Consider the following 26217-nt stretch of genomic DNA (forward strand, 5'->3'; position numbering starts at 1 on the left):
TATCACTTCCTCTATCTCAATGGTGCCCAATTGTTTATATTCTAGCATCCTCCTTAACATTCATATAATTTACAATATTTTTGTAGATAGATCTTAAATTTCTTCCAGTCTTCTTCCAACGTCTCTTCTCCCAGGTCTCGGATTCTGCCAGTCATTTCAGCCAATTCCATATAGTCTGTCAGTTGCATCTGCCATTCTTCCAGCGTGGGTAGATCTTGGGTTTTCCAATGCTTAGCGACGAGTATCCTTGCTGCTGTTGTTGCGTACATAAAAAATGTTCGGTCCTTCTTTAACACCTTCTGGCCGACAATACCCAAAAGGAAGGCCTCTGGTTTCTTAGGGAAGGTATACTTAAATACCTTTTTCAGCTCATTATATATCATTTCCCAGAAAGCATTCACTCTAGGGCAGGTCCACCAGAGGTGAAAGAATGTTCCTTCATTTTCCTTACACTTCCAACATTTGTTGTCAGACAAGTGGTATATTTTTGCAAGTTTGACTGGGGTCATATACCATCTGTATATCATTTTCATAACATTTTCTCTCAAAGCATTACATGCAGTGAAATTCAGCCCAATAGTCCACAACCTCTCCCAGTCCTCAAACATGATGTTATGACCAATGTCCTGTGCCCACTTTATCATAGCCGATTTGACTGTTTCATCTTGTGTATTCCATTTTAACAGCAAGTTATACATTCTAGAAAGTACCTTAGTCTTGGGCTCTAGTAGTTCAGTTTCTAACTTCGATTTTTCCACCTGGAATCCTAACTTTTTGTCAAGTTTAAAAACTTCTTTGATCTGAGCGTAATGCAACCAGTCTCACACTTTATCTTTCATTTTCTCCTGACTCTGCAACTTCCAATTATCTCCGTCTTTTTCTAAAATTTCCCAATACTTCGGCCATTTGGCCTCCATATTGAGTCTTTTCCAGGACTTCCGGGTTAGCGCGATCGGCTCATGGCGGATTCCCTCCGAGCTCTGGAGGGAATCGGTTCTGCTGAAGATGGGTCTCACCGCGCCGGCGACGCGGGGACCCTTAGAAACCGCAGGCGCGGAAGCCTGCGGACTTGGTGACTCGGTGGGCACCTTTAAGCGCCTTCCCCGACCCACGAAGAGCCTTTTTAAAGGCTACGGAGAGGGTACGGAGAGTGGCGTGGTGCTGGGAGTAGACCGCTACTTCAGCAAAGCGAAGCCGCGAGCCATGGCCGGAGAGCGCTGACTCTCTTCCCAAAATTTGGACTGGAAAATGAACAACCCGTGAGTAAAATGGAATTTGGACTTTAAAAATTTTTACCTTTGAATTCGGCACGACCGGGGGATGTGTTAAAGGGAAGTCCGCACCCCCCCTACCTACAGACGATTTAAAGCAAGAACCGGAGAACTAAGGTGGAGAGATTACTGTTTTTGTGGTATTAGTTAAAGATATTTCCATGAATCTGACTGAAGAAGTTTTGGTGCTGGAGAGAAAGGGAGGAACTTTGGAAGTTTTTATGTAAACCCCCCCCCCCCGAACCCGGGAGCGTCTTGTGCGTGTGCCGGAGGAAAAAGAATAAGGAGTTTGACAGCTGTCAAAGGAGCTGTCAAACGGGCGGTTAAAGTTAAGAACTTTGATATTTAATAACTCTCTGAACTAAAGGTGTAACATCTGAACAGAGGTGGCTGGAAACAAAGTAGTAATAAACAACGAAGTAACGGATTGTTGGAAAAGGACTATCAAGCAATTGGAATCCCCCTAGGGGGAATTAGAGACATTACAATGGCTGCAGAGGGAAAATTACTGGCAGAAATAGAAAAAATGTTCTTTCTCGTGGGAATCTTGCAAGAGCAGAGTATGGCTATGAACAAAGAACTTATGACCTTGAATTTTAAAACAAACAACTCTGCTGAGTGCACAAAGGATTCGACTGATAAAAAACCTGCAGCTAAACCAGAAAAGGCATCTTTGGATGGGATGGAGAAGAAAGAAGGAGTGGAGAAAGTACAGGTGGAAAATATCAGCCAGCAACCTATATTGTCAGAAAATAAAGAAGAAGACTTTTGGATTACAAATCTGCGAAAGATGAGAAAAATGAAGGAGGGAGTCCCTGGAGTACCTGGAACACTGGAATTTAAAAGAATAAAGAAATATGATTGGGACTTCCTCTTTGAGTATGGGAGATCAGCTGACCTTTTGCAGCAACTGTTTTTAAGTATCATGGATGGAAGAAAATTTGATGTGACTGTGACAGAACTCCTTCGAGACTTGAGGACCAACAAGAAGGGATACCAACAAAATCGGCAGAGAGAGACTGACAGAGACTTAAAGGCCTCGGATGTGAGGAATCCGGGCTAGGATTTGCTTTGGTGGACATTTGCTTGGGAAGGGATGGAAACCGGGGTAGGGAGGGAGGGGAGAATAGAATTTTAAAATTTTATGATCTTTGCATTTGGTTATTATGATATATAAATTAATTAAGATATAAAGGGAGATTCGTGGAAGGGAAATTAGGTCGACCTTAGAAAAAAGGATTAAACTTTTATAAGAGAATGGGATAAGTTAAATGTGGATAAGTAAAATGAGCGAATTTTAAATTTTTTTAAAAATAATAATAATAATAATAATAATAATAATAATAATAATAATAATAATATGTTAATGATGAGAGATAAGAACTTGCTGAATTAATTATGGGAATTGGGATGTATGAAAGGGGGTGGGGGGAAGTCCGGGAAAGAGGGTAAAGAAAGTAAGGGTATGAAAATGTATTTGTGTTGTCTTTGTCTTTTTATGTGTGTGTGTCTTTATAAAATGTAAAAACCCAATAAAAAATTTATATATATATATAAAAAAACATATTGAGTCTTTTCCGGGCCTTAGCTTCCAATGGTGAAAGCCACCTTGGAGTTTTACTTTCCAATAAGTCTTTGTATTTTGTCCAGACATTAAACACTGCTTTTCTGACAATATGGTTCTTGAAAGTCTTATGAATTTTAACCTTGTCATACCACAAATATGCATGCCATCCAAAAGCGTTGTTAAATCCTTCCAAATCTAGAACATCAGTGTTTTCAAGAAGCAGCCAATCTTTCAACCAGCAGAAAGCTGCTGATTCATAGTACAACCTTAAGTCTGGCAGGGCAAAGCCCCCTCTTTCCTTCGCATCAGTTAATATCTTAAACTTAATTCTGGGCTTTTTGCCCTGCCAGACAAATTTGGAAATATCTCTCTGCCACTTCCGAAAGCACTCCATTTTGTCCACAATCTGCAAAGTTTGAAACTAAAACAGCATTTTTGGCAATACATTCATCTTTATAGCAGCGATTCGGCCTAACAAGGAAAGTTTCAATCTTGACCAACTTTCTAAGTCTCTCTTAATTTCTGACCAGCATTTCTCATATTTGTCCTTAAAAAGACTCAGGTTTTTTGCTGTTATGTTTACCCCTAGGTACTTTACTTTTTTAACCACGTTTAACTCTGTCTCTTTCTGAAACCTTTCTGACTCTGTAGCTGTCAAGTTTTTCCCCAATACCTTAGTTTTCTGCTTAGTGGACCTCTATTAACCATGCCCATGGGTCACTCTGAGTGTGACTAGCACTGAATACAACTCCATGGGTTGTATTTTATCCACAGTGGGCCATTCAAAGTAGAGCCAAATGCTAAGTGCTCCGAAGGTTTCTGCCTCTCTCCAATAAGCAACCACATTCTCCACCTGAGAATGGGGAGCTGCAATTTTCTCCTCCTTCTTGAGTTTTCTGTACAAGCAGCACATGCACAAGATCCTAATACATGATTAGAAAACACCATTCAGGTAAGATACAGGAGCCAAGAAGATGCTCATGGATTTTAAAAATCCTTCCTTCCTTTACTTACATGAAAACAAGTTTACAGTTGATTTAATGCCACCCACATTTTCACTTGCTGCTTCCATTCTGTATTTCATTAATGCCATAGATTTTATGCACACAGGCGAGTAGGTGGCATGGAACTGGAACGGGATCGGTGCTTTGTAAGCTGAACTACTTGTTCTCCTCAATGTCTTGGGAGCTGCATTTCTGTTGCCTTCCCAGCTGACACAGGGATGACCATGAGAGGGGCAGCAGGAGGGACGCAGTGCCCAGTAAGACTTTTCACACACAGCCCTTTTGGGGTAGCTTCAGGTGTGTGAGCCAGGTGAGCAGGGAATGAATGCCTGGCTGATGGAGCAACAAGGTGGGAGGTCTCCAGAACTGTGTTTGGATTTAATTGTTTTTTATGGATATGATTCATAAATTGCTTGTCAAGAATCTAGACTCCTAAAAACTGGGGCATAGAAGACTCAGTCTCATTGCATCCTCTTTGATGTCTGGAACCCGGGTGACCCATTTTTCTGGACTGAACCTGCTACCTGTCAGTTTGGAGCTCCCTGTATTCAAATGCCAGGCGAATGAAGAAAACAGCCTTCTTGCCCACATCTGTAAGTTCGCCAAGCCAACAATTCATCGGCCGAGTGTGGAAGTTATTCCACTAAACAAGACATAAGAAACTGCACCTGTCTTTGAGACAAAGGCTTGAATTCCACTGAGGCCTCTTTTTCTGTTGAGGTGTTGCATTTGTAGCCTTATTTGAGTTCACCGATTGGGTCTGCGTTGCTCCGGGACAGGAGGAAGTAAATCAAATGGCACCGAGTTGGTTCAAAGAAAGAGTTTATTCTGCTCTCCGGATAGCAGAAGGCACTTGCGTGGTGAGTCCACAGCAAGTCCAAAGAAATGACAAGTTTCGACTTCCGGAGGCGGCGCAAACGGTAATGGCTGCCCTCTTCTAAACAGGAGAGGGAAGCTCCGTTTGAAACGGGTCGTCCGCTACGGCGAAGCGGAGACCCACATTGGAAAACCGCAGGCGGCAGAAGCCTGCGGTCTTGGGACCCGGTGGGCGCCAGGAGCTGCCCCCAAAACGCTGAAGGAACCCCGTAAGGGGCTCCGGATCGCGGAGGGGGTAGCGGCGCTGAGGGTCGCTCCGCAGTCAACGGAGTGAAGCCGCGAAGCTGTTGCCGGTGAGCGCTGACCTTTCTTCCTGAATCTACGTTTCGGAAAGCAACAATCCGTGAGTAATAAGGACTTTCAAAATTTTTAAAGCTCTAAAAAGTAACGGAATTTGGCTGAAAGCGGATTGACGAAAAAAAAGGAAGTCCGTCTTCCGCTGCTACTGAACTTCAAAGCAAAGAGCAGGAGGTGTGGAGGCAGAGACTGAACTTTTAACCTAATGGATCTGAGCACCCATTGAACCTCCTTTGAAGCAGAATAGGACTGTAAGCATCAGACTTTTTGTTGTTAATTTGGACTGTGACATCTTCTCCTATTGGAATTACAACTTAAGTTAAAAACCCAGGCGCTGGAACTGCCTGAGTAACTGTAGCAGTCAGCTTGCAGATTTGGACACTTTGAATCTAAATTTGGAAACAATCTGAGGGGTTTGGAATTGCTACTTTGAGGCATCATCTGGAATACCAGCAAGCACTATTTGAGACATTGTATTTATTTAATACCAACTCTGCCAAAATTTATTATTTGAAGGTTCCTGGACATTAATTCTGATTTTATGAACTTTATTGGAATTGATCTCTTCCCGAAATACTTTCTAAGCTCCCCCTAGAGGTTTTGGAATTTACAGCAGTGGCATTGTTTTACTTTCTCTTTCCCGGCCTCCTGTTTGACTGTTACCATCTGGGCCGTCTTTTTCTCATGGGAAACAACTCAGCCTGACCTTGACTTTTAGATAACTTTGGAATGAGTGGTGCAAGAAAAAAGGAGCCTAAAGAAAAGGAGCCCAAAGAAAAGGAACATAGAGTAAGAACCAGACAAACAACCTTAGCCACAGCATTACAGCCACGTAGATCGTCTGTGCCTATTTTACTTTCTGAGGAAGAAGCTGCATCCTTGCCAAGGGCAGGAGAAGGAGAAACTGAGGAATTACAATTGGAAGATATGGCCTCTGGATCAGCTGTTTCTATTTTAGAGAAAATCTATGAAAAATTGGAATCTTTGGACAAGAGAGTTGAATCCCTGGACAAAAAAGCTGATGAGCAAACATTTAAAATCGATCAAAACACAGAATGTCTAAATAGATTAACTGGACAAGTGGCACAGAATACACAAGCAATTGGAGAATTGAAGGAGGCTACAGGTGAAAATCGGAAATTGGCTGAAGATGCTAGCCAAAGACTTGGAAAGCTAGAAAAAGAGGTGAGACCACTCAGTAAACAAGTAGGAGAACACCAGACCTACCTTTCTATGATTGAATTACGGAACAGGGAGACTAATTTAAGGATTAGGTCGGTCCCAGAAGTGGAAGAAGACAACTTAGCTGAGTTTCTGACCAAAATATTTTCCAAGTTTTGGAACCTAGAAGAAAAAGACTTTAAAATTGTATCAGCTTTTAGGCTTGGAAGACTTACAAAGAAAGACAAACCCAGAGACTGTTTGATAACATTGAGATCAAAGGAGGAAAGGGACAAGATCCTGGGTCTGCATTACGGAAAGTCACTGGACATCTTGGACAAAAGAACTGAAATTTACAAGGACATTCCTAAACAACTTTTGGATCTTAGATCTGAGTACTTGGAACTAGCAAGACTGCTGAGGAGCAACTCTATCATCTTCAGGTGGGACTTTCCTCAAGGATTATCTTTTACTTTCAGAGGGAAGAAGATTAAAATTAGAACATTGGAAGACAGAGACAAATTTCTAAACGTGTACGGAGAGGACCTTCAAAAAGGACTTGAATTACCACCAGGGCCAGGAGCACCAGAGGCACCGGCACCCTCGGATTCTGAAGACCCAGCCAATAAGGTACCACTCCCAGAAAAATAACCAGATTTATCCAGGATGTCTCTGCAACTGTTGAGTTGGAATATAAATGGCTGCAATATTCCGGAAAAAAGGAGGAAAATTTTTCATATATTAAAAAAGGAACAATTGGACATCATTTGCCTACAAGAAACACATGTGACTAGGCTCCATAGAAAAGTGTTAATAAATAAAAGACTTGGTCAGGAATTTATATCTTCAGACACAGTAAAGAAGAGAGGCGTGGTGATCTATGCAAAAGAGAGCCTATCACCTAAATTTCTATTTAAAGATGAACATGGAAGAATTTTGGCAATCGAAATACAACACCAAGGAGAGAAGATTTTGCTATTAGGAATTTATGCACCAAACGAAGGAAAATCGGAATTTTATAAGAAGTTGCATGAGACTATGCTGGAGTATCTGGACTATGACAACATCATTATGATGGGAGACATGAACGGAGTCGTATCAACTTACATGGATAAGTCACAAAGCCAAAATGTTACGAAAGATGGCAGACTACCAAAGACCTTTTTCGAAATGACAGACAATATGGACTGGATTGACATCTGGAGAACGAAGAACCCCTTGGGAAAAGAAGGAACATTCTTCTCTGAAGCCCAGCTGACTTGGACAAGAATCGACCAAATATGGATAACTAGAGGTCTGGCACCCAAGGTCAGGAAAGTGGAAATCTGCCCAAAGACCTGCTCCGACCATAATGCATTGAAAATGGATTTGACACTTCTACCAACCGGTTCCTTTAGATGGAAGATGAATGACAATTTGTTTAGAGATCAGGAGATTATCAAGAAGGCCCAAAAAGTTTTGAAGGACTATTTTGAGATAAACATGAGGACTACGGTGGAAAAAAGAATCATTTGGGATGCAAGCAAGGCTGTGATGAGGGGGTTCTTGATACAACAGAATGCTGTTAAAAAAAGAACACAAAATGAGAGGAAAGACAAGATTTTGGAGAAAATCAAAGAGTTAGAGAAGAAGTTAAGATCGAACCCGAAGTCACAGCCGATTCTGAGAGAAATTAAACTCCATCAGGCACAATATTCCAAACTGATGAATCAGGAAATAGAATGGAAGATCAAACTAATGAGACAAAAAACTTTCGAATCAGCAAATAAATGTGGGAAACTGCTGGCTTGGCAGTTGAAGAAGAGACAAAAGTTAAATGTAGTCACAAACTTGGAAATTGAAGGAAGAAACATTCAGAACCCCGTGGAGATTAGAAAGTGTTTTCAGAAATATTTCAAAAAACTTTATACTCAAGGGCCGCAGAATGAGGCTGAGATTAAACAATTTTTGGAAAAAAACGGACTTAAAAAGCTTTCACAAGAAAATAGATCACTCCTGAACAGCAAAATAACACGACAAGAGATTGAACAAGCCATTCAGAACATGAAATTGGGCAAATCTCCAGGGCCAGACGGCTTGACCTCCAAGTATTATAAGACATTAAAAGATTATCTGATACAACCATTGATGGAGGTCAGCAACGAAATTATGGAGGGAAAGAAGGCGCCGGAATCGTGGAAGGAAGCTTTCATCACATTGATACCAAAATCGGAAACTGAGAAGACACAACTTAAGAACTACCGTCCCATCTCCCTTTTAAATGTGGATTATAAAATATTTGCAGATATTTTGGCAAGCAGACTTAAAAGAGTTTTAAACGAAGTAATTCACAAAGATCAGGCAGGCTTTCTCCCAGGTAGACATATGTTTGCCAACACAAGGAACATCATTGACATTTTGGAACTTTTGCAAACAAACATAAATACAAAAGCAGTGTTAATTTTTATAGACGCGGAGAAGGCCTTTGACAATATCTCTTGGAAATTTATGAAGGGGAATTTAAAAGAAATGGGAGTGGGACGGGGTTTTGAAAATGGGATTGATGCAATATATTCAGAACAAAAGGCTAAATTGATAGTTAACAATGTGGTTACAGAAGAGTTTAAAATTGAAAAAGGTACACGACAAGGCTGCCCGATTTCCCCTCTGCTATTCATTTCGGTCCTGGAGGTGCTCTTGAATAGGATTAGAGGGGACCGGTTGGTGCAAGGGATTCAGGTCGGAGCGAAACAATATAAACTTAAAGCTTTTGCAGATGACCTCGTCTTGACCTTGCAGGAGCCAGAATCTAGTACAAAAAGAGTATTACAACTGATTCACGACTTTGGTCGGGTGGCGGGATTTAAACTAAATAAACAGAAAACCAAGGTGTTGGGGAAAAACTTGACAGATACAGAGTCAGAACGGTTTCAGAGAGAAACAGAACTAACTGTGGTTTAAAAAGTAAAGTACCTAGGGGTAAACATAACAGCAAAAAATTTGAGTCTATTTAAGGATAATTATGAAAAATGTTGGTCTGAAATTAAGAGAGACTTGGACAGTTGGTCAAAATTTAAGCTTTCTTTGTTAGGCCGAATTGCTGCTATTAAGATGAATGTATTGCCAAAGATGTTGTTCTTGTTTCAAACATTGCAAATTGTGGACAAGACGGAGTGTTTCCGGAAGTGGCAGAGAGATATTTCTAAATTTGTCTGGCAGGGCAAAAAGCCCAGAATTAAGTATAAGATATTAACTGATGCGAAAGAAAGAGGGGGCTTCGCCCTGCCAGACTTAAAACTGTACTATGAAGCCGCAGCTTTCTGCTGGCTAAAAGACTGGCTACTTCTTGAAGACACTGATGTGTTGGATTTGGAAGGTTTTAACAATGCTTTTGGCTGGCATGCATACTTATGGTATGACAAAGTTAAGATCAATAAGGCCTTTAAGAACCATATTGTCAGGAAAGCAGTATTTAATGTCTGGACAAAATACAAAGACTTATTGGAAAACAAAACTCCGAGGTGGCTGTCCCCTCTGGAAGCCAAGGCCCGAAAAAGACCCAATATGGAGGCCAAATGGCCAAAATATTGGGAAATATTAGAAAAAGACGGTGACAATTGGAAATTGCAGAGTTTGGAGAAAATGGAGGGTAAAGTGCGAGACTGGTTACATTAGGCCCAGATTAAAGAAGTTTTTAAAAATGACAAAAAACTAGGGTTCCAGGTGGAGAAATCGAAGTTGGAGACAGAACTGTTAGAACCAAAGACTAAGGTACTATCAAGAATGTATAACTTGCTGTTAAAATGGAATACACAAGATGAACTGGTTAAATCTGCTATGATAAAGTGGGCACAGGATATTGGGCATAACATTATGTTTGAGGACTGGGAAAGGTTGTGGACCACTGGGCTGAACTTCACTGCATGTAATGCTTTGAAGGAAAATGTAATGAAAATGATATATAGATGGTACATGACCCCAGTTAAACTTGCCAAAATATACCATTCGTCTGATAATAAATGTTGGAAATGTAAGGAAAATGAAGGAACATTCTTTCACCTCTGGTGGACCTGCCCTAAAGTGAAGGCCTTCTGGGAAATGATATATAATGAGCTGAAAAAGGTATTTAAGTATACCTTCACCAAGAAACCAGAGGCCTTCCTCTTGGGTATTGTCGGCCAGGGGGTGTTAAAGAAGGACCGAACATTTTTTATGTATGCGACAACAGCAGCAAGGATACTCATTGCCAAAAATTGGAAGACTCAAGATCTACCCACACTGGAAGAATGGCAGATGCAGCTGATAGACTATATGCAACTGGCAGAGATGACCGGCAGAATCCGAGACCTGGGAGAAGAAAGGATGGAAGATTGGAAGAAATTTAAAATTTATCTACAAAAATATTGTAATTTGATTGAATGTTAAGAAGGATGCTTGATCATAAATAATAGACCACCACTAAACTAGATTGAAATTAGATGATAAGTGAGATTAAGGAAAAGACAAATCCTTTGGGAGAACTATTTGATCATATTTAAATGAGTGGATATAAGATTGAAAACAAGATGATAATTTGCTTGGAAAAACTTTTTAACAATGTAAGTGGGAGCGGGAGACGTGAGGAAGTCCAAATGAGTTATGGAATTTTGTGTATGACATAAGCATGTTGTTTGTTATTTATGCTTTTTTCTTATAAAAATCTTTAATAAATATTTATAAAAAAAACAAAGAAATGACAAGTTTCATGCAGTATATATATCCTCCAGGCACCCTCTCGGAGCCCAACCATGTCAGCCTATGTACGCAGATTGACATCACATATGTTCCTTCTCTGGTACTCTCAACCATAAAAGGATCTTCCTTCCTGTACTTCTGACCATAAAAGGATCTTCCTCTTCCTACTCTTATCTGGGAAGAGGTCATGATCTCCGGGAACACGCTTTTGGCGTTTCCCCCGGACATCAGTCCCCACGTATTTTGTGGCGAGCACATAAGATAAAGTATTGACGTGTTTTCTTTGTTCCCCTAAAGGGTCAGGGTCATCCCTTGCTGTGACTGATAAAGGAAAGAGCTTGTTTAAGCAATTGTGTCCTTATTTTGCTTTTGCTCAACAGCTCAAGTTTTACGCATTTTAAAATGCTCTCTTTTGAAAGAACAAAAGGGGGGGTTGAGTCAGTTTTAAACTTGCTACACAGAAACCCATTCCTTCACATTCACTGTTTGTTAACAGAACATTTTTTAGTATTTCCTGTAAAATTACATACCTGGTGCTTTGACCGCTTAGTCTTTTGTATGCGTCACTGAAATCAGAGCAGGGGAAACCCTCTGAGGACCCCACTGTTCATCATCAGGTGCGAAATTGAGAAGTATCAGTCAAATCTCTTCAAATTGAGTGGTGATGACCAAAAAAATTAAAGAATCGGCATTGTCTCACACTGGAGGGGAGATGGCAGTTCCAAGTTAGGAAGGAGTTGTCAACCTTTTTTAGGGGGTGGGGGTTGACTAATAATCTGTTACTGAACCAATTACTAGACTGCTTAAATTTAAATACATTTGCACTTTAACTAAAGTTGAAATATAAGTGACTTTTTGAGAGATGAAGGAAGCTGCCCCAGGTAGGGTTGGAAAGGTCTCCTGCCCAGGACCCTGGAGAGCCACTGCCAGTCAGAGTAGACAATACTGAGCTAGATGGACTAATAGCTTCCTGTGCTATTCTATGTATGTTCTCAAGTGTGAGTCAGCTGCTTTTGAAATGCCCTCCAGTTTCAAAAACAAGTTGACTATGAAGTTACTTTTCGCTGCCCCAGGCCACTGGTCCAGTGAGCTCAGTACTGTTTGCTCTGACTGACGGCAGCTTGGCAAGGGCTCAGGCAGAGAAGGGTCTCCCCCCCCCCCGCCTCCTGTGATCCTTGTCACTGGAGGTATCGGGGGTTGAACCTAGGGGTCTTGTGCATTCAAAGTATGGGCTCTACCACTGAGCTGTGACCTCTGAGCATTTGTCCTCTGTCAAAGGCATCTGCTATTATGAATAAGGGAATCTGGAAGCCTGATGGGTATAGAGACTATTATGCATGTTGGCTATCTCCCTGCCCAAGAATGAGCCTATGCCCAAATAAATTTGTTGGTGTTAAAGATGCCCCAAGAATCGATACTTCCGGGGGCGGCGCGAACGGCAGTGGCGGTCCTGTTTACCTGGTGAAGGGGAAGCTCCGCAGAAACGGGTCGTCTGCTACGGCGAAGCGGAGACCCAGGCAGGAAAACCACAGGCAGCGTTAGCACAGCGGGCACCATTTGCGCCCCTCGAAACGTCAAAGGAACCCCGTAAGGGGCTCCGGAGTGTGAAAGGGCTGGTGCAGTGCTGAGAGTCGATCGCTCTTTCTGTGGGGTGAAGCCGCGAAGCTGCTGCCGGTGAGCGCTGACCTTCTTCCTGGGACAAATTGGCTACAAAACAAGTACCCGTGAGTAAGAATAACTTTATTGATTTGGGACTAAATTACTGGAAATTTGGCTTTAAAGCGGGAGGTGCAACCAGGAAGTCCGCCTCCCGGCTCTGTACAAAGACTCAGAGCAAAGATGTTTAACTTTCTAATGCCCGGGAATTTACGTTTTTAAAGGGCACTCATCTGAGCATCGATTGAACCTAGTTTACTTCTGCTACCCGTGTATTTTACCTTTTATTTGTGGATATATCTCTTTTTCCTTGTGGATTTACAAATTCTTTGGGAGACTCCGGCAATCGGGCTGCCAGACTACTAGAGCTACAAAATTGCTAGAACTGTCAATTGGTTAGAACTGCTACAGTGGACTGTTACATTGATCTGCTACATTGGGAATTCGCACTCTTTGAGACATTGTAAGTACTCAAGGACTGGCTCTGCAAAAGACTAAAAGACTAAGAAGGTTTCTAGGAATTTTCGGCTGTTTGATACTGATATTAACATTTGAGAGACTTGAACAACTTGGTAAATTGTATGAACAGTAACTTTCTTTCTCTCAAGAATTAGTTAGTGTCTCCCTAGTGGAACATTGAAATTTGGCAATTGCTGGGGGAATTTTCCATTCAGGGGCTTGTGGATTCCCATGGGAATTGCTAATCGTGAGACTGACCTTGGCGCATAGACAGTGGTGGGATGAGTTGGAAAACAAGATCAGGCAAAGCCAAAACACAACAAACTACTATAACTTCACAGCTGCGCAGATCATCGGTTTCTATTGTCTCCGTGGCACAACAGGAAGATTTAGAGTAAGCAAGGCCTGAAGGAATGGCCACAGGTGGAGACACATCAGTATTGGATAAAATCCTTGGAAAATTAGACGATCTGTGTAAGCAAGTGAATGAACATTCAACTAAATTAGACCAAAATACAGCTAGTGTAAATAATCTGACTCAACAAGTTGGCTTAAATGCACAGGCTATTGGGAAACTCTTGGAAACCACTACTGAAAATTGCAAAATTGCGGAAGAGGCCCAACGGAAAGTGGAGGCCGTGGAACAGGAAATAAAACCTATGCGTAAACAGATTGGTGACCATCAGGCATACCTGTCCATGGTGGAATTAAAAAGTAAAGAAAATAATCTGAGATTGAGGTCAGTCCCAGAACTTGAAAAGGGAGATTTAATTGAATATTTAACAAAAGAATTTGCAGAATTTTGGTCTTTGGAAGAAGATAAGGATTTTAAAATTGTAACTGCATTCAGACTTGGAAAAGGAGGGAGGAAGGTTAAGTCTAGAGACTGCCTGATCTCCCTCAGAACAAAAGAAGAAAGAGACAAGATACTGAGTGCACACTTTCAAAAGACCTTAGAAATTCAGGATATCAACGTGGAAATCTACAAGGACATCCCGAAACACTTATTGGAACTTAGATCTGATTACAGAGATTTGGTGACACTACTGAGATGCAACAGTATCATCTTTAGATGGGAGTTCCCCCAGGGACTATCTTTTACTTTAAGGGGGAAGAAAGTTAAAATCAAAACAGCTGAAGACAAGGAAAAAATTTTGAGTGACTACGGAGAAGACCTTCAGAAAGGGATTGAAGGTGAACTAGGAGCCTTAGGACCTGGACTACTAAGTTCTGTACCCACACCTTCGGGATCTGTGGACCCCAAGAAAGTGATACCACCGCCAAAGGGAAAATAAAAACACTTCAACATGTCTCTGCAACTACTAAGCTGGAACATTCATGGCTGTAACTCCCCGAAGAAAAGGAAAAAGATATTTCATTTATTAAAAAAGGAACAATTAGATCTAATTTGTTTACAGGAAACACACGTGACTAGGCTTCACAGGAAAGTTTTAATTAATAAGAGACTGGGCCAAGAATTTATTTCATCTGACAGAGTGAAGAAGAGAGGAGTTGTCATCTATGCAAGAGAAAGCCTGTCACCAAAATTTCTTTTTTTTTTAAATAATTTTTATTAAGGTTTTCCAAATTAAAACAAATTAAATCCAATTTATACACTTCTTCCAATAACCAGGACTTCCCCCTCCCCCCCCTCTTGTGTTCCAAATCCTCTAAATAAACAATTAAATTCAACAAGTTCTTATCCCCAAATTACACTCATCGTCAATACCCCAATTTTTTCAAATTCCCATCCCCTAAGATCTGTTTTCCCTTCCACGAGTTCCCCCCTTTCAGATATAATGCAAATGAAAAGAAAATACAAAAAGAAAAAAAAGATAATTTTACAGCCTTTGGATTCCAAATTTCCCTCCCCTCTTTCCCTGTTGCGTTCCTTATATCCCTCCAATTCTAATATCTTCCTGGTGTTCCCACATTTCACTAAACCCATATCTCTCTGATTCTTTACCAGTCATTTTTAATCACAAGTGTCCAATCTTAGAAGGAGTCTATCTCAAAAAGGGGCTCATTTCTTCTATCCAGATTTTTGTATCCAGGAGTAAAAACTCCAATTTTATTTCCATAAGCTTGTCAAATCTGGATATCCCAAATGTCCCCACTTCCAGTTCTGTCCAGTTCTTGTTGTTTCCTTATTCTTGTCGGTCACTCTCCTCCTTTTTGTTTCCCTGTTCTCCCGCAGAAAGGTTCTTTTTCCAAAAGCTTCTAATTCCTCTGCAGAGGCTTGTTATTCAGGAGCAAAACATTACGTCATGTCCCTTTCATTTTCCAACAGATAAATCCATTGTTTCTTGTAGTATGTAGACCTCTGTAGACAAAATAATGTTCCATTTCTGCAGTTTCCCAGGAGGTTGAAAGTTCTGTTCAACTGTTCAAGTTTCCTAGCAAAAACACATGCAATATCCCTCAGCTCCTCTAGATGGATTACAGTAACTGAGTTCCCTTCCAGATCACATCCACCAGTCCAAATAGCTTGTTAATCCTTATTTGAAACAATTTGTATCCAATTTATATCCAAATGTAACTGGCAAAGTCCTCAAAACACCGTCTCTATTTTGTTCTTCCGTTTTGACAGCTCTTTGACAGCTGTCAAAACCTCCATTACTCTTCTCCAGGTATTCTCGCAGATCGCTTCAGGGATTCCGGGGGGGGGGGTTGCTTTTTAATGCAAATTCTCCTTTTCTCCTCCAGCTCAAACTTATAATTTTCCCTCGCGAAATTGTTAGTTCATCAAGATAGGGTTACACTCGATCTTAGTTGTCAAATCCTTTGTTTTGTCTTTTCTACAATAAAGGGGGGGCTGACTTCCTTTTTCCACCTCCCCCGTTCGCATCAAATTTTAATAATTTATCCCTCTTTTTAATCCATAGTCCAATTACTCACGGGTTTTTCTTTTGGATCCAAATTTTCAATAGAAGAAGCTAGCGCTCTCCACCGAATGGCATGCGGCTTCGCTCGGCAGGGGAAGTGGCGGACTCAAAGCACCACCCCCCCCCAGGCGCCCGTTCCTTAGCCTTTAAAAAGGCTCTTTCGCGGGCCGGGGAGGGGCGCAAAGGTGCCAGCCGAGTCACCATGTCCATGGGGCTCCGTGCCCATGGCTTTTGAGGGTCCCCGCGTCGCCGGCGCGGTAGAACCCAACCCCTGCCGAGCCGGCTCCCTCCGGAGCACGGAGGGAGCCTGCCATTCGGCGATGGCACCAACCCGGAAGTCCTCACCAAAATTTCTTTTTAAAGATGAACATGGAAGAACTTTGGCAATTGAAATCCAAGTACAAGGAGAAAAATTTTTGATCTTGGGAATTTATGCACCGAACGAGGGGAAGTCGGAATTTTACAAAAAGTTGCATGAGACAATGCTGGAGTACATTGACTACAATAACATCATTCTGATGGGAGACATGAATGGGGTGGTATCTACGAATATGGATAAAGTGCAAAGCCAAAATATAACAAAAGAGGGCAGACTACCAAAGACCTTTTTTGAACTAACTGACAATATGGACTTGATTGACATCTGGAGAACAAAAAACCCCCTAGGAAGAGAAGGGACCTTCTTTTCTGAAGCTAAAACCTTAAGGGAATGGGTGTGGGACGAGGGTTTGAAAATAGTATAGAAGCAATCTATTCGGAACAAAAAGCAAAATTGATAGTTAATAATGTGGGTGCCCTATCTCTCCATTGCTATTTATTTCGGTCCTGGAGGTGCTCTTGAATATGATTAGGAGGGACCAGTTGGTTAAAGGTGTTCAGGTCGGAGCCAAACAATATAAACTTAAAGCCTTTGCAGATGACCTGGTTTTGACGCTGCAGGAGCCAGAATCTAGTACGAAAAGAGTTTTGGAATCGATTCAGGAGTTTGGTCAGGTGGCAGGATTTAAATTAAATAAGCAAAAAACTAAAGTATTGGAGAAAAATATGACTTTAACGGAAATAGAAAAGCTTCAGAAAGAGACAGATTTAAATGTGGTGAAGAAAGTGAAATACCTAGGGATAAATATGACAGCCAAAAACCTGAACTTATTTAAAGACAATTATGAAAAATGTTGGTCAGAGGTAAAAAAAGATCTAGAAATATGGTCAAATTTGAAGCTCTCCTTGTTGGGTCGAATTGCTGCTATAAAGATGAATGTATTGCCAAAAATGTTGTTTTTGTTTCAGACCTTGCAGATTGTGGACAGGATGGACTGTTTCAAGAGGTGGCAGAGAGATATTTCTAAATTTGTCTGGCAGGGCAAAAAGCCCAGAATAAAATTTAAAATACTGACTGATGCTAAAGAAAGAGGGGGGTTTGCCCTGCCAGACATGAAGTTATATTATGAATCAGCAGCTTTCTGCTGGATGAAGGACTGGCTACTTCTTGAAAACACTGACATTCTGGATTTGGAAGGATTCAATAATGCATTTGGGTGGCATGCATATTTGTGGTATGACAAGGTTAGAGCTCATAAAGCATTTAAGAACCATATTGTCAGGAAAGCAGTTTTTAATGTCTGGACAAGATATAAATATTTATTAGAAAACAAGACCCCAAGGTGGTTGTCACCTATGGAAGCTAAGGCTCTGAAAAGACTCAATATGGAGGCCAAATGGCCGAAATATTGGGAGATACTAGAACATGATGGAGATACATGGAGATTGCAGAGTTTTGAGAAATTAAAAGATAAAGTGCGAGACTGGCTACACTATTATCAAATCAGAGAGGTCTTTAATATGGACAAGAAAATAGGTTTCCAGGTGGAAAAATCGATATTAGAAACGGAATTGTTAGAACCTAAAACTAAGGTACTGTCAAGAATGTACAACTTGCTGTTAAAATGGAATACTCAGGATGAAACGGTCAAATCAGCTATGATTAAGTGGGCACAAGACATTGGTTATAACATTATGTTTGCTGACTGGGAAGTTATGGACCACTGATATGAAATTTACGGCATGTAATGCCTTGAAAGAAAATATTATGAAAATGATTTACAGGTGGTACATGACACCAGTCAAGCTTGCAAAGATATATCATTTGCCTGACAATAAGTGTTGGAAATGTAAGGAAACTGAGGGAACATTCTTTCACCTCTGGTGGACGTGCCCAAAGATAAAGGCTTTCTGGGAAATGATCTATAATGAACTGAAAAAGGTATTTAAGTATACCTTCCTTAAGAAACCAGAGGCCTTTCTTTTGGGCATTGTTGACCAGAAGGTGTTAAAGAAGGATAGAACCTTTTTTATGTATGCAACAACAGCAGCAAGAATACTTATCGCAAAGTATTGGAAGACACAAGATTTGCCCACCTTGGAAGAATGGCAGATGCAATTGATAGACTACATGGAACTGGCAGAAATGACTGGCAGAATCCGAGACATGGGAGAAGAACAAACAGAAGAAGAATGGAAGAAATTTAAAGATTATCTGTAAAAACATTGTAAATTATTTGAATGTTAAAGTGATGCAGGATAGTGAGATAATGTGGCATTAGTGACAAAGCTGAAAGGAATGTGCAAAGATGTTTTATGAGTAACAAGTAAAGAAACACAGTTAAATTAATCAAATGATGGGGAATTAGAAGATAAGTGGACAGCAGTGGGAATGGTTAATTTAAAAGAAATTAAGTAATATTAAAATTAGTCAAAATAGAGGAAGAATTTGCTGAAACTAATTTGGAAATTTGAATACAGAAAAGGGAGATGTGAGGAAGTAGGGAAAGTAAGTTATATGAAATTAAGAGTTGAACTTATATATTTTCGTTTGGTTTTTGTGTTTTTTACCGTTTATTGTTTGTTGTTGTGTTGTTTTGTCTTGTTTGTTATTATAAAATCTGTTGAAACCTTAATAAAAATCTTTTGGGGGAAAAATAAAATAAAGATGCCCCAAGAATCTTTTGGGGTTTTTTATTGCAGGAGAGTTGCTATACTTAGAAAAAGACTCAAGGGTGCTCCTCCAGCATGCGGCCAGGAAAACCACACGTGGCAACGAAAGACGGGTTGTGAGCATTCCGTGGCTCCCCTTCCCACCTTTGAATCTAGCTGCTTCAGAGAATCACAGCACTGTAGAGTTCTAGTCCATCTAGTCCAACCTCCTACAACGCATGAATCACAGCTAAATGTACAATATTCCACTTTGCAGACAGTTATTGCCTTCCAAAGCAATTTGAATTAAGGGATGGCTGCTTACGGATTTATCTGGCTCACACACACACACACACACACACACACACACACACACACCAGGGAAGTGTGTGTCCGTAGGAAATCAAATTGTAGCCAGGAATGTTGCATAATTATGCTTGCAGAATTTCATTGACTAATAAGAAATAAGAAAGACTGTAATAAGAGTTGCTGCTGGAATGCTTTTGTGGCCGCAATACAAACAGATGCATTTTCCTTTATAGGAGCTTCATACTTATTTTTCCTACGGGTTGGTCCCGCATTTGTTTCTGAGGAATGAAAGGGTTATGTGCAGTGTAAATTGGACAGGCCTAATAAAGACCCACATCAAGCAGATAACCATTGACAGCATTTATTATCCAATCTGCTGGAAATGTTTTTAGCGCCCATCGTCTGTCTTGCTTTGATAAGGTGTGACATTCTCTCTCTCTCTCTCTCTCTCTCTCTCTCTCTCTCTCTCTCTCTGTCTCCCCCTTGCAGGACCTGTTGTTTAGCGTTTGTGCTCTCAATATCATCTCCACTATTGTCTGTGCTCTGGCCACTGCGATGTGCTGCATGCAGATGGTCTCCTCTGACATTCTGCAAATGGTAAGTGAATTCCAGCATGAGAATGTGCAGTTATGCGTCTATCTCTTCCCCCTTGCCTTGGTGTATCCATGCAATATTGAAGGGGCTCACCAAGGGGCAAGTCCAGATTCTCATTTCAGGGGCTTTGTGTTGGTTTGTTTGTTGGTTTGTTTGTTTGTTTGTTTACCACTATGTCATAAAAACACCAAAGTTAACAGCAATAAAACCATAATGGAAACCATATAAAATAAGTTTAAAACAGGCATCAATTTACCATCATGGAAGGATGTATTCTTAATTGGCGCATAGGCCTGGAGCAATGGAAAAGTTATCAGCTGGCATTTAAAAGCTGGCAGAGAAGAAACGTACTGAATCTCTATTGGCAGAGCATTCTGTGTGACTGGGCCAATGTCAAATGAGCCTGGGGAATGACCAAGGATGCTCCTCCAGATGATCTCATCAGCTGAGCTGTGATTCAGCATTTGATCTCTTAGAAACTGTTGAATGCTGCTATTCTGTATTCATAGCTCCCATTTCCTCTTATGTAATCCAGCTGTACCCAACCTGGTCCTCTCCAGATGTTTCTGGACTCACAACTTCCATCAGTCTCAGCCCTCAAGGCAAATGACTCACCAGCCTCCTCATTTGGCCCATGAGGCTTTTTTGGCTATGTCGTGCCCACCTGGCATTTTGGCCTGCAGGGGTGGGGGAAGTCCAGACTGGCAGCTGCAGTTCCCCAGCTAGGGTGGGATGCCTCCTCCAGTCAGCCCCCTCCAGTCTCCTCTAGTCAGCAGGGCTCATCTTAGAATAATAGATTCTGAGATTCTCCAAAGAACTGCACTGAACAAATAAATACTGTGTCTGACATGGTGCCTCTCAGCTGTTGTGGGAATCCAGCTGCCATCAGCCCAGCCAGCATGGTCAATGGTTAGGGATAGTGAGAATTGTAATCCAAAGACAGCTGGCGGGCAATGTGGAAGGCACCACATTGGCCAGCCTTGCTCTGCTCTGATGCAGCTTATGTGCTGCACATCAAACAGCAACACAAGTGTGAATCAGCCAGGGGAGGAAGAAAAGGGAATTGTTTGGCGGTGGCTTATTTTTTGGCCCATTTATAAACTCTGTTGTTAACAAGGTAGTTTTTAAGGTCCAGCTTAATAATTGATGGGAATGAGAGTAGAAAAATTTCTGAGATTTGTGTGTACGTGTGTGCTAAGGAACATGCTGAGCGGTAGGGGGTGTTGCTGAGTCAAGTACAGTTGCTTTTCTTATCCATACCTTTACAGGTTTTTGCTCTGCATTTTTTCTTTTTCTTTTTGCTGCATGATAGAAAGTGCTGATAAAGGAGATCCCTCCATTTCCTCTGAAAAGGAGCTTGAGGTGTTGTGCATGTTCCAAGCAAGTGTCCTTGTGAAAAGCACTCCCAGGCGCTTAGAGCAGTTAGTGAGAGCGTCCTTTTCTTTTGGAACATTCCCTCTTGTGGGAAACAGATGTTCCAAGCATCCACTCTTCTCCTTCTCCAGTGTGGAGGAGATGAAGGGGGTGTCAGTGGAGCGGCTCTAGGTGTTTGAAGGATGGGTCAAGCAGGTCTTGCTCATGGCAGGTTTCAAGCAGAGCCCACATCTTACAAGGGCAAAGGAACACTAGGGTCCCTTCATGCAAATTAAAAGCATGAAAGTCAAGTTAAAAGTTAACAAGTCAGATGCATAAGAAAACACAACAGCACCCTCCCTAGAATTCTAAGATTTTTGTTTATGTTCTACCTTTTCACCAAATGATGACCCTCCTTTGCCTTAGTGGTTCACATAATCAGTCCTAAATGCCAACCCTTCTTCCTCTGTCAGCGGTTCTACGCCTTAGCAACACAAAACCGGCATATATCATCACGGCCATCCAATCTCTTTCCACGCTTCGTGAGTCACCTTCTGTCTTTACGACCTGCATGCTCAGTAATCCCCTCAGCATCAATTCTTTGCCCTTAAATTACGAGTTGTGCTTGTGGTATCCTGGGTCTGTCGCTTAAAGGTCCTGCTGAACTGAAGGCATGAACTGAACCAGAAATCGCACCCTTTGCTAAGCTTGGCTTAAATTTACCGTAGGATTGGAAGTGGGATTAGTTTAAACTTGTCAAGCCTCAAGGAATATTACTTCTCATTTTCTTCTGAGAGCAGCCCTCACCTGAACTATATGTAGCACCTTAAAGACCAACTAAGTTAGTTCTTGGTATGAGCTTTCGTGTGCATGCACACTTCTTCAGATACCAGGTATCTGAAGAAGTGTGCATGCACACGAAAGCTCATACCAAGAACTAACTTAGTTGGTCTTTAAGGTGCTACTGGAAGGAATTTTTTGTTTGTTTGTTTTGACTATGGCAGACCAACACGGCTACCTATCTGTAACTGAACTATATGGTAAACTTGCTCAGTGTATCTTGAGAAGTAGGAATTAACAAGAGGAGCCTGTGACAAAATATTGTTGTCACATTGCATTCTCCAACCTGGTGCCCTCCATAAATTGCTGGACTACAACTCCCACCAGCTCCTGCCATAATAGCCAAAGGCCAGGAATTATGGGAGTTGTAGCCCTGCATAGTCCAGAGGGCCCCAGGTCAGGGGAAGTTTATGGTTCCTCCCTCAGTTGCAGGATATTCCCGTTGAGGGTGCTGCCTGTTCCTTCATCCCCACCTCCAGGTTTGAAGGACTGTGTTCAATGTCTGGATTACGAGAATAATAATTCATTGTGGGTCTCATTAGGTTCTATTTCACTGAACAGCCTGCCTCTCAGTTTTCTACTTTTGAATACATTCATCAACAGATCTTCTGGTAGAGATGACCATAGTTCAGTAACAGAACACATGCTCTGTGTGTAGAAGGTCCCAAATTTACTTCCCAGCATCTCCCATTAGAGATGAAGCGTCAGGTGTTGGCAAAGGCCTCTCTCTGCCTGGGAGTCAATAGGTCCTTGTTGTGTTCAGGCACAGGAATTATCTGTGCACTGTTCATTCAAAGGCAACCCACAGCCTGCACCCTACCCCAAACTCTTAGGCTCAAGCAAAACCCTGAGACAGGCAGAAATTTGTTGCCTTCCTGAAACCTCCATGAGCCAGAAATCAAGCCAAGGGCCAACAATCTGTTCAGTTGCCTCATAATGCCAGAGAGACTGGACTTCCAACACTTCTCATGGAAGTGATATCTTAAATTCAGAATATATATCAGGGATCCAGAGACTCGGTTCACAAAAAATGTGGAGGATTTATAACTCTTATAACACTTTCATGGGGATTTAATTTCACATCTCTAGAAATAGGAATGCAATATTAGGGTGCAGGATGAAAGTTATTGGCGCTTCCTGCTGCTTAATCTTACAAAATACTTTCTTTTTAACAGCCACACATTTCTATCAGAAGGAAGGGAATGGTGGCCTCAAATGACCCAGAGGACCTAGGAACGGAGTCCCAGAAGGATAGGGACCAAAATTGTAGGGACATTTGGGGGAAATGTGGAGACAGACTTGGGGGCAAGGCAAGCTGTGGAATCAGGTAAGGAATCAGACAAAACAGTAGAGAGGAGAAGAAGAGTGAAAGGTAGGTTTGCAGCCAGGTGAGCAGTCTGAAGGCACCACTGGTGTCAGGAAGACTAAGAGGCAAGGAGAGCGGAGGTCAAGAACGGCATGTGTTACCCAGGGAGCGGATGTTGGGAGCCAGCAGAGACAGCGCACATACACACACAAACTTCTTTTTTAAAATCAAATATGTCCTTATTTCCTTTTTGTTACATAGGTAGAGAAAACAGTTACAAACTTTGAGAAAAATGATAAGGAAGACTCTACCATATATTTTAGGGGAATTTGTCCTCTACGTACCATATTGGCCTGAATATAAGCCACACTCGCACATAAGCTGCACCTTTAAAATTCAAGGGGTAAAAAAGAAAAAAAGACAGTACCCAAATATAAGCCGCTCCCTTAAAATTGCCGGCGCAGGTAAGTGATGAGCGCTCTTCCCTGGTGCTCTCCCCTTGTGGTTGTCCACCTGCAGGGGCGTGAGTGTGGCGTACCCACTTCCCAGCTGGTTTGCGTCGCACTTATTTCTCAGCTCCCCCCCCCCCCGCTAATATCTATCCTGTAACGGGTGGGAGGCAGTGGCACCCCAAAAAAACTTTTCGGCTGCAGCAGCGGTGTTTGGGGGCAGTGCACAGGCTGCCTGGCGACTTTCCCCCTTTTACGATTCCTCCATCCGCAGCAGTGGCACTTGCAGGGTTGCATAAGGTTGCGAATATAAGCCACACTCTAACTTTGCATGATCAGAATTGGGGGGGGGCCTTATATTTGGGCCAATACGATATTTGGATGCTCTCGAGATACTGGGATGAGGGTTCCCGAGGTGGGGCAATGGTCGTTGTCATCACTTGACTGGCGGATACCATTTTGAATCAAGATGGTGACCAGAATGTGACTTTGGTGTGACACAAGCTGTGTTTAGTATAGGTTTGGTCACCTCTTGTGATATCATCACCAAACTTGCCATGAGGGTTCCCAAGATGAGATAGAAGACTCTGTCGGAAGCCGCCCAGAGTGGCTGGGGAAACTCAGCCAGATGGGCAGGGTATAAATAATAAGTTGTTGTTGTTGTTGTTGTTGTTGTTGTTGTTGTTGTTGTTGTTGTTGTGTGACAAGTCAAAATTCACAAATTACACTATCCATTTAAAAATCACAATATTGTTGGTTTCTACAATTTCCTGGGAAGCTCCATGCACCCACTCTTCAGAAAGACAAAAAGAGAAAAATAAGTAATACAGTGGCATGATAGGTAAGTAGCACTGCATACCTTACGGGAGAAAGCACCTCTAAGCTAAAACTGTAAAAACCCAGTATAAATACTATATGAGATATACCAAGTCAATCACTGTCCTGATATGCCCAATCAGTGACAGACTGCTACCTGCCCCCCAGCAACCCTCGTGCTGAGTTTGGAGGTGCTATCCGAGAGGCGGCCAAGCCTTTGCCAAAAATGGGTATAGTCATTCCAAAGTCGTGTTTTGGTCTGCCGTCATGATTTATAGTATTATTATTATTGTTGTTGTTAATAATAATTATTATTTATTTATTTATACCCCCTCCCATCTGGCTGGGTCTCCCCAGGCACTCTGGGTGGCTTCCAACAAAATATTAAAATAAATTATTCTATTAAACATTAAAAACTTCCCTAAACAGGAGCTGCCTTCAGAGGTCTTCTGAAAGTCTGGTAGTTGTTTTTCTTTTGGCCATCTGGTGGGAGGGCGTTCCACAGGGCGGACACCACTACCGAGAAGGCCCTCTGCCTGGTTCCCTGTAACTTGGCTTCTCGCAATCGGGAACCGCCAGAAGGCCCTCGGTGCTGGACCTCAGTGTCCGGGCAGAACGATGGGGGTGGAGACACTCCTTCAGGTATACTGGACCAAGGCCGTTTAGGGCTTTCAAGGTCAGCACCAACACTTTGAATTGTGCTCGGAAACATACTGGGAGCCAATGTAGGTCTTTCAAGACCGGTGTTATATGGTCTCGGCGGCCGCTCCCAGTCACCAGTCTAGCTGCCGCATTCTGGATTAGTTGTAGTATGGTTTATGGTGTTCAAAAGCCAATGAAGACCCCTGCCCCACCTTAGGATCCCTTGTGCTGAGGGTGGCAATGATATCTCTAGAGGTGGCTGAACGTAGGTGTCAGGGGTTCAGAAGGAGAGACACAGGAGGGGGAGCAAATGGAGAGTGAGGAGGAGGAGTACGAGGGGGGCGCAGGCAGTGACAATGGCCAGAGTTATTCCACAAGCCTCTCTAGCGAATCGGAGGACTCACAGAAGGGAGCGCCGGTGGCCAGAGCGAGGGGGGCTCCAGGGGGGAAGCCCCAGGAGGAAGGGGCCAGTGGGGAGTCCCTGAGCAGCAGTTGGAGATCAGGACCAGCGTCTCCACCAGAGCGCAGTGGGGAGGGGGAGTCCCAGGAGTCGGGACCAGTGTCCTCACCACCAGAGGGAGGAGAGGAGTCAGGTTTGGCAACGCCCACATCAGGAAGCGGGGAAACGGTCAGAAGGAAAGTCACCGGCTGGGCGCGCGCGCCAAGTTCAAATGTATAGGAGCGCGGCACAGCGGGGAGCCCGGGAAGGGAGCCAGGTCCTAAAGCCCGCCGGAGGGAGGGGCAAGACTCAGGAGGCTCAGCGTCAGAGGAGTCCAGGAAGGAGGGAACCCCAGAGGGCAGAAGGACCCAGCGAAGGAAAGAGCAGCGCAAGAGGTGGAGCCGGGCTAGAATCTTAAACTGGTGTGGGTGGAGCAGTGAGTCAGAGGGGACTTAGCCGGTCTAGCGTGGGTCTGCGCGCCCAGAGCTTGGAAATGGAAACTAAACTTTAATAAAGACTTTTGTATATAACATCCACTGGGCGTTGGTCCTCTGTGAGCTGGGACCTAGCGGCAGTCCTGACAGTAAGTCCCCTCACTTTTTCCACCAAT

At 42.4% G+C, this 26217-nt stretch overlaps 1 protein-coding gene across 2 annotated transcripts in view; it reads left to right on the forward strand.

Moving 5' to 3' along the window:
- Window positions 1-26217, forward strand: part of ENTREP2 (endosomal transmembrane epsin interactor 2) — a 223224-nt gene that overhangs the window by 181910 nt on the left and 15097 nt on the right. For both annotated transcript variants that reach the window (XM_083712199.1, XM_083712200.1), the window contains exon 5: window positions 19658-19765. In XM_083712199.1, coding sequence (XP_083568325.1) covers window positions 19658-19765 — 108 coding nt within the window. The remainder of the gene's footprint in view (window positions 1-19657; window positions 19766-26217) is intronic.

The sequence above is a fragment of the Podarcis gaigeae genome (assembly GCF_964106915.1).
Source record: "Podarcis gaigeae genome assembly, chromosome: 14".
NCBI lineage: Eukaryota > Metazoa > Chordata > Lepidosauria > Squamata > Lacertidae > Podarcis > Podarcis gaigeae.